The sequence below is a fragment of the Desmodus rotundus genome, chromosome 3, assembly GCF_022682495.2.
Source record: "Desmodus rotundus isolate HL8 chromosome 3, HLdesRot8A.1, whole genome shotgun sequence".
NCBI classification, from domain to species: domain Eukaryota; kingdom Metazoa; phylum Chordata; class Mammalia; order Chiroptera; family Phyllostomidae; genus Desmodus; species Desmodus rotundus.
In genome coordinates, this window is record NC_071389.1 from 112,597,629 (window position 1) to 112,606,226 (window position 8,598).

At 51.6% G+C, this 8,598-nt stretch overlaps 1 protein-coding gene across 1 annotated transcript in view; it reads right to left on the minus strand.

Moving 5' to 3' along the window:
* CACNA2D4 (calcium voltage-gated channel auxiliary subunit alpha2delta 4) overlaps positions 1–8,598 on the minus strand; it is a 130,564-nt gene that overhangs the window by 14,555 nt on the left and 107,411 nt on the right. The window contains exons 27-29 of the mRNA XM_045195430.3: positions 4,538–4,599; positions 3,283–3,327; positions 2,988–3,050 (exon numbers count right to left, since the gene is read on the minus strand). Coding sequence (XP_045051365.2) covers positions 2,988–3,050; positions 3,283–3,327; positions 4,538–4,599 — 170 coding nt within the window. The remainder of the gene's footprint in view (positions 1–2,987; positions 3,051–3,282; positions 3,328–4,537; positions 4,600–8,598) is intronic.

Genomic DNA, 8,598 nt, shown 5'->3' on the forward strand with positions numbered 1-8,598 from the left:
ACTTGCAGCCTGAAACACTCTCCAGAGAAGGCCCCTGTCTCTGGGCTTACCCACCTTGCCCAACAAATTATTGATTTCCACCAGAACCCACGCTCTCCCAACTTGGCTTCCCTCGCAGAGTCTCAGTTTTCCCCTGGTATAAAACGAGACTGAAAACACCCCCAGAGCTGATCAGAGGAAGCCCTCCCCCACTTTTCCTGGGGCCTCATGGTACAGGGGGAAGAGGGGAGGCATGGGCTGTGACCAGGCTCAGTGGGAGGTTGGGGCTCTGGAGGGGTTCCTAGTAGGTCCCAACCTTATTGATGAAGATTGGATTTCATTTCATTTGTACTCTGCTTCATTTTTCAAGGGATTTGTAAAACTACACACGATATTATGAAACAATACAATAGCCGAGAAAATGGGTAAATAAGCTAAGTGAACACATGCTTTATAAAATATAAGTCTCTGAGTAGCTGTTTGCTATCATATACTATCCAAAGCTGTGCCCAGTGGTGTCATGACTTGTGATGACGTGAATGAGTGTTCAGCAGGGCACCGTGAGTTAAGAAAGGGCCCCTTGGGAGTGCCCGGCGCCAGGCCCCGCTCCCTCCAGGTTGTCCTGCTGCCTCTCAAGCAGGTGTCAGCGAATGATGGCTGAGGGCCCGATCTGGCCCTTGAGCTAAGAATGTGTTTCTATTTTCAAATGGTTGGAAAAAACTCAAAATATTAGTATTATTCCATGACATAAAAATTATGGGAAATTCAAATTGAAGGATCTATAATTAAGTTTTATTGGAACAAAGCCACGCTCACCGTTCCACACTGTCAGGGGCTGCATCAGTGCTGCCCCTGCGGAGCTGGGCGGTGCAGCTGTCAGGCAGGAAGCCTGCACACGGGCTCTCTGCATTCCGGGGCCCTTGCCCTTGCTGACGGCTGCTCCAGAGCTGGCCTCTGAGGCGTGGCTTCCCACCCCCTGCGCCCTGCTGCTCTCCAACCTTCCACACTCTCTCTGAAACTCTGGCCCTTGAAAGCCAACACCACAGGCACCTGGAGACACTGCCCATCTCAGTTCCCCAGGGCAGCAGGGGTTGGCGCATAAATGATTGAGAGCATCAGATAGGCCCAAAGCTTCTTTCCAACCACTGGTTTCAACTTCTGTCATTGCCATTTTCTCCCAGAGCAGCTGGTAAACACTAACTGAACGGGCGTTCAGTCCAGGGAAGAGGGACATGGCCAAGAGGGGGCATGAAAGGGACAAGGGGTCACAGCGGAGGCACCCGGGGAACTGCAATGCATGATCAGCAGTTCGAGTCCTGCACCAGAAGTCATGACGGTCAGCCAGCCCCTGACGCCCACTAAGAGGAAAATGGGCAAAACCACCTTCTTCACGCCTGCTGCTGAGACAGGCCCCACAGAAACAAGTCATTCAAAATCTCTCCTCAAGTAGTCAGATTCCTTGACCCACTGGGGCCTCTTCCTCCGCTGCCCTCTTTCTCACATCTCCTTCCCATTCCCAAGTTCTGCTGTATTCTGATTGCACCCTGAGCCCGGCTCTGCTGACGCCAAGGCAGGGGGCAGCCATGGCCATGGCCATGGCCTCTTTCCCCAGCTCTGCTGTTACCCGGGATGTTGAGAGTGACCTTAGATATCATGTCGTGCAGCCCCTTACTTTAGAGAGGAGGAAACTGAGGTACGGCTAATGGAAGCTGCTTGCCCCAATCACATATCTATCTACCAGGGAAAAAGCTCACTCTGGACCAAATACCATTTCCCCTCCATTGAGGCTCAGTGTGGAGGCCACTTTGATGGCTTGTTTCAAGGAAACACTTCCCATGGAGATACTCAGGGTTGGTTCAGGTTTGATTCCTGGCTAAATAAACAATTAATTTTGGGACCCAATGTGGGGCTTGGCAAAGCAAAATTACAATTGCACCTTCTCTTTTGCCTTTCTGAGAACGCGTGGGGTCCAGGGAGATATCCACAGGCCTGGGGAAGATTAGACAGGGGAGCCAGGCTGTGACACGAAGATCGCCTCCATGCCTTTATTTCCCTGCTAGCACACCGAGGGGCATGTTTGCTGGGTTAGAGTTTTCCACAAGGGAGGGAGGGAGACAGCACAGAACAGGAAGACCTGGCTCTCGGGGCCTTGTGAAGGTAGGAGGGGAGGGAGCTATGGTCTGAATGCATTCCCCCAAGTTCACATGTTGAAACCTAACTGCCAAGGTGACGGGAAGGTGGAGGCTTTGGGAGGCAATTAAGCAAAGGGGGCAGAGCCCTCAGAAGTGGGTTGAATGCCCTGTAGAGGAGACCCGAGAGAGCCCTCTTGTCCCGCCTACCATGTGAGGACACAAGGAGAAGTTTGTGACCCGGAGGGACGAGAGCCTCACTCTACCAGGCTCACTCCCTGATCTCGGATTTCTGGCTTCTGGAATGCTGTGCAATAAATTTCTGTTGTTTTATAAGCCACCCAGTCAGTAATTGTTTGTTATGGCAGCCCGAATGGACAGCTGGGGTGGGGACAGGACAGTGTGACCACGAGTAGGGAGCTCTGGAGCCTGGAGCAGGGAGGAGCCTGGAGCAGGGAGGCGCCCTGGGCTCTGGGGGGAGGTGCCCTGAGGCAGCGCCCAGCGCCCCCCCCCCCCCCCCCCCCCCCCCCCCCCCCCCCCGCCGCCTGCACAGAAAACAAACAGGGGCCTGAGATGTGGCTTTGCTGAGTCTCTCCTCGGTAGGTGGACCATTTCCCCACTAATCATGGGAGAAGGCCTGATTAGTTACAGACAAAATTAAAGTGTTATTATCTATGACCATCTCAGTTGAAAAGTATCTGAATTTTGTAATCTTGCTATGGCAGTTTTGGTTTCAAGAAGAGACCCCATTTTCTTCAGACTTTTCACTCTAATTGGCTCTGAACCAGCATTACTTCCAGAGGCCATTAACCCTTTCTTTGAAGCCAGGGCTGTTGGATGCCTGGACTTCTCCCTGACCCAACTTGTGCAGTGCCTTACCTCCTGGGGCCTCCCTGAGATCAGGATGAACCCGTTGTTGTCTATGACGAAGCAGTCCAGGTCCTGGGGAGACACCCCGAAGGGAGATGAGGTCAGGCCCTACCCCAAGCCCCAGGTCCCTGCCTGTCCTGGATCTGGGAAGGCAGCCCCCGTGACTAGGGAGAAGGTGCCTCTGTGGAGCCGGCGCTGCAGGGAAGAAGTGCACTTAGGAGCAGGGGAGCTGGCCCATCAAGAGGGCGTGGGTTGAGGGGCTCACAGCTCCCACTTCCACCCTCCACACCAGGAGAGAACTTACACGGTCCTGGCAGCTCTTTGGGCACAGCTCATCCCCAGCACTGCACTGGAAGGAAGAAGAGAAATTGTCAATTGTGTAAGTGTGCCTGGGCATTTGTGTGGTAGATATGTGGCATGTGATTGTGGGAGTGCTGTGTGTGTGGTGCATTTGTGTTGTGTTGATGTGTGGGGACTGGCGATGTGTGTTTATGGTATACTAGTGCACACGTGTGTCTATGGTATCTATGCTCAGTGTGCATCCATGTGTGGTATAATGTGGTAGATGTTTGGTATGTGTAAGCATGTGTGGTGTATGATGTGTGTATATTGCATGTTGGTAGCGATGTGGGTGTGTGCATGTGTGTATTTGATATGGTGTGTGGTGTGTGCATGCATGTGTGGCAATGTCTGGTAGTGGGGGCAGGGCGCTGAAGCAATGTCCTTGCTGGCTGGGTCAGCCTTCTCGGAGGGAGCCTGGGCCCCAGCAGCTGTGGCTGAGGGGGGACTGTTGGTCAGCTGCATTGCTGGAAAGGCTCATGGGGTGGCTTCTCACTGCTTTTTATCATCCTGCATGATGCAGTGGCTGACCCCAGGCTACTGGGCTGCTGCTCCTTCCCCCTGCCATCCCTTCCACCTTTACTCTCTGGTTTCCAGAACTTGCTCAAAGTAAGGGCGCAGCAACAAGTGACAAGTGAACGGGGGCCGGGGAACAGAGGAGGCTCAGTCCATGGGGGCAGATTTGGGGCTGGAGGAGCTTGTGGAGGACAGTGAGGAGCCTTAGAAAGCACGGGAGGAACCAAGCCTGAGGGCTCTTGGGGGGCCATGGCAGGAGAGCAAGAGGTGGAATGGAAAGGGCAGTGGTAAGGCTGAGCTCTTAGCAGGGAGACTGCAGACACTTTTGGATCTTGGCTGGCGGGCCCGAGGGGGGCAGTCTCCTTACTCTGCTGTGTGGGGGACCTGGGACAGCAAAGACACAGTGAAAGGAAGGCCAGACCCAGAGAGGACAAGGTGTCCTGCCGTTTGCCCCAGGTCTAAGCTGAGACAGAGCACTGGCTGGGGGGGGGGCTGGGACTGGAGACTGAGGCCACAGGCAGAGGAACCAGGAGCTGGGAGAGAAAGGCAGAGGAGAGGATCCAGGAGCTGATAGGGCCCCAGGAGGTGGGTTGGGGGGCAGTGGGGCAGCTGGGGGAGTGGGCCTGAAAGTGCCAGCCCCTCTTCACCATGGATATGTCGGGAGCTCTCTGGCCCCCACCTTGCTCCACCACTATCACACCCACCTGCTGAGTGGCTGCCCAGAACAGGTGCTGCAGGAAGTCCAGCCTCATTTGGATGCCCACCGCTGTTTTGGGGGAGGCGGGTGGTAGGAGGGAGGAGACAGTGAGAGAAAAAAGTAGATTCCAGTTAAAGAGAGGAGGTGCATCAGCAGGAACTGAGGGGAGAGACAGCACCAGGGCAGAGAAGGGGTGGGGAGAGCTGGGTCAGATGGCAACCTGCGGACTGAGGTCCTGGGAAGTGGTGCCAGGGAGCAAAGAAGACAGAGTGGTGGCTTCTGCCTCTCCACGGCAGATGGTACCAGAAATGGGGCAAGAGGAAGATGAGGCCTGGGTCCTAGAGAACACTGAGGATGGCACTAATCCTCAGGTCTTGGGGACCTCAAGGCAGGTACACTGGGCAGACAATTCCCCCATTCCCACAGATGGAAAAGTAGAGGCAGAGAGACCAAGCCATTTGCTCAAGGTCATGTGACCAAAATTGGCTGGCAATTCACGGCCACTGTGTGGGGCCTCCTAGATCTCCATGCTGAGGTAACAACCCCTCTTGTACCCAGCTTCTCCCAGGTTTGCAGATAGGTCCCAGGAAAGTAGAGACTGTCCAGCCTATAAAAACTACTCTTTCGGTGATGCCACTTACAAAGGCCACACGTGCCTCTTTGGTTCCCAAATAGATGTAGAGAAATTTGGGGACAAAGAATAGGGGTAGGGGAAAGAGCTTATATTGAAAAGAAATAGTAAAAATCTAGGCTGACTTCCTACTGCCTGATATAACAATATCAGTGTTGAGTGCCAGGGATGTTCCCATCCATGAGCTTGTTTCATCCACACAGCAGGCCAGTTCTGTTATTATTCAGACTTCACGGCTGAGGACACGGAGGGTTACAGAGATTACATGGCTTGCCCAAGTCACCTAGCCCCTAACTGCTGAACCAAGACTCATGGGTCTGTCTCTAAGGCTCTTAACCTCTGTAACCCCTAGGCCTGACACAGCCCTGGTGTTCCTATGGAGCTGAGAGGCAAGCACTTGCCCACTCTGGGCTTCAGGTTCCTCATCTCACAAATGGGAATGCACCTGGGTTCCCAGCCATTATGCCGTTTTCACGAGACATTCTACAGTCACCCCAATGGCATTCTTTGGAGAGACTTTCCATCACAATTATTCTAACTTCCTGAGGCTCAGATGGCTGTCCTACAATGGACAGGAATGCCCTGACCCATGTGGCTCAGTTGGTGGGGTGTCATCCCCCAAAGAGAAACCCCAGTCAGGGCATGTGCTGGAGTTGTAGGTTTGGTCCCCAGTTGGGGCTTGGATGAGAGGCAACCGATTGATGTTTCTCTCCCTCTCTTTCTCTCTTCCTTCCATTCTCTCTAAAATACATACATACATACATACATACATACAATTTTAAAAATCTGTAAAAAAAAAAAATGGGCTGGACTTCTGGCATGGTGCAGAGATACAGAATTGTATCCTTTCGTTTTTTTCCATATGAAATGATCCTAGAGAAATTTGATGAGAGAGAGAGACCAGGGAAAGGTCAAGGGGCCAGAGTTCCAGCCCTGGGCTGGACAAGAGCCTTGATTCTCCGACTTTAGCAGGCATCAGAATCACCTGGAAGGTTTGGTAAAACCTTGTCCCCAGAGTTTCTCATTCAGCAGGTCTGGGGTGGGGTCTGAGAATTTGCATTTCTAAGTGCTCCCAGGCGATGCCGCGGCTGCTGTCCAGGAGACCTATTTTGGGAACCACTGTTGTAGAACATTACTGTCTGGTTGAGCTTTCTGAGATGACGAAGCTACTCTAGATCTGACTGTCCCGCACGGCAGCCACTAGTCACATGTGGCTATTGAATCCTTGCCATGTGCCTACTGTGAGTGAGGACCTGAGTTTTACATGTTTAATTTAATTTTAATAAATTTAAATAGCTACCTATGGGTGGTGGCTGCCATGCTGGACAATGCAATTCTAGAGCTCTGCATTTACAGATCAGGAAACTGAGGACCCTCCCTTTCCTTGGGGTCTCCTGGCAATTCTGTGGCTGGAACTCAGGCTAGCCTTCTCAAAAGGTCCTGTGATATGGGAACATCTGAGTTCTATGGGGCCTTCTTTGTTGCTTCAAGGTCCAGGTGGTTGAAAGGAGTCGTAGGGAAGGGGACAAATGGACCACTTCTTGGTTCATGAGAGACACAGACACAGCAGGCATGATCAGCAACCATGGTTGCCACACTCCTCATCCCTCTCACATCTCTCTCCTCCTGAGGCTGCAGATGGCCCTTAGTCCCTCCCCCTTATTATTCCTTTAAGAGCTTTCTTGATATTATTGATATTCATTTTACACAGGTTTCTTTCACTTGTAGAGAAAGCCTGAGTGAGAGGAGAAGCCTTCTAAAAATTGTCAGAGGGGAGTCACCCTAATGCTTAGAATGATTAGCTCTTTGGGACTTAGGAGTCCCAAAAGACTATTTACCCCGTTTATTTTATTTACCCCGGTCCTTGGCCCCCATGGGCCAAGCACTCTCAGACTATTTCTAGAGGGAGACTCTGCCTCTCTACCTACTGGTCAGTGCCAAGTCTTATAAGAGCATGACATTCCTGAGCTGGAAGAGATTCCATGATCTAACGGAGGGGGTTGAGAGGGTGGGGTTAATTCTCCCTTAATGGAACAGGATTTGGGGCCTCTCAGGTAGAGCTGGTAGGAGGAGGGCACAGAGAAGGTTCTCTCCTGCTGGGTTCTGTCTCACAGCTGGAATATAAGCTTCTCCAAGGCAAGCTCTGGGTCCTTTGCATCCAGGTATCCTTTGCAGAATTTAGGCCATTCCAGCTGCCTACCGACATCTCCACTTGAGTCAAAAGTAGGCATTTTAAACTTCACATGTTCAAAATCTAACTCTGGCATTTCCTCCCATAACCCGACGTTCCTTGCAATTTCCCCATTTGGGGATAGATTCTCTACCTAATATCATATTCCCCCATCCCATCCAAGTTCTGCAGACCTTATTCCAAAACTTCATAAGTCTGTCCACTTCTCTCCCCCATCCCTGCTACCAGTCTGGGCTGAACCATCCTCTCTCACTCGGATTAATGCAACAGACCCCCAAGTGGTTTCCCTGCCCTTCATGATCTGTTCTTCACACAGCCATGAGTGTGATCTTCCTGAAGATCACATCACGTCACTCCCTTCCCTAAAAGCTTCTGACGCCTTCCCACTGCTCTTTGAACAAAACCCAAATGCCTTTGTGATGTTGCCTGCAAGGCTCCAAGGAGCTGGCTCTGTGATTTCTCTGATTTCAGTGGGAGTCACTTTCTCCCTCAAACATGCTAAACTTGTTCCCACTCCAGGGCATTTGCATCAGCTGTTCTCTCTTCCTAGAATGCTCTTCCCCTAGAATTTTACACAGCTGGCTCCTTGTCATCAAATCTCAGCCTAAATATCATGTCTTAGAGACGCCTTCCCTGACCTCCCCAGTAGAGCGGTCCTCCCCTCCGCTAGTCATTCTCTACCTCATTACTCCTTTTATTTTCTGAGCAACGTGGTTTGTTTATTTTATTCTCATTTACTGTCTGCCTACATACCATGGATAGTAGCAGGCAAGGGGCTGAGTTCTGATCCCTAGCACACAGAGTAGCACACAGAACAGTGGGGTGCAATAAAGAAATCTGGTGAATTCCATTCCATCAGCCGCTTGATTGGGAAGCAAATTCTACAAGATTTCCTTGTCCCTTGCCTCTGGGGTTTGAGACCTTGCTGAGCTCCTTTTTGCTATACAGAGCTGGATTTGAATCCTAGAGATTTAGCTGTGCTCTGATTCCCTTGAAGACCTAGGAGGAAATCCACTGACAAGTGGGGAATTTAGGTGGGACACGAAGAACTTCCTTACGGTAGGCACTGTCAGATGTTGGCTGGTATGGAATGGGGAAGGTGGTGAGGAGCACGGGAACATCCTCAACAACATATCCACTGTGTTCTGCCAGGTCCAACGGCGTGTACCCTTCAGCTTTAATCATTTCAAATCTTTCTGTTCAGCTCCTGCCTCACAACCCGAACAGTGCTTTTCCTCCCCAGACA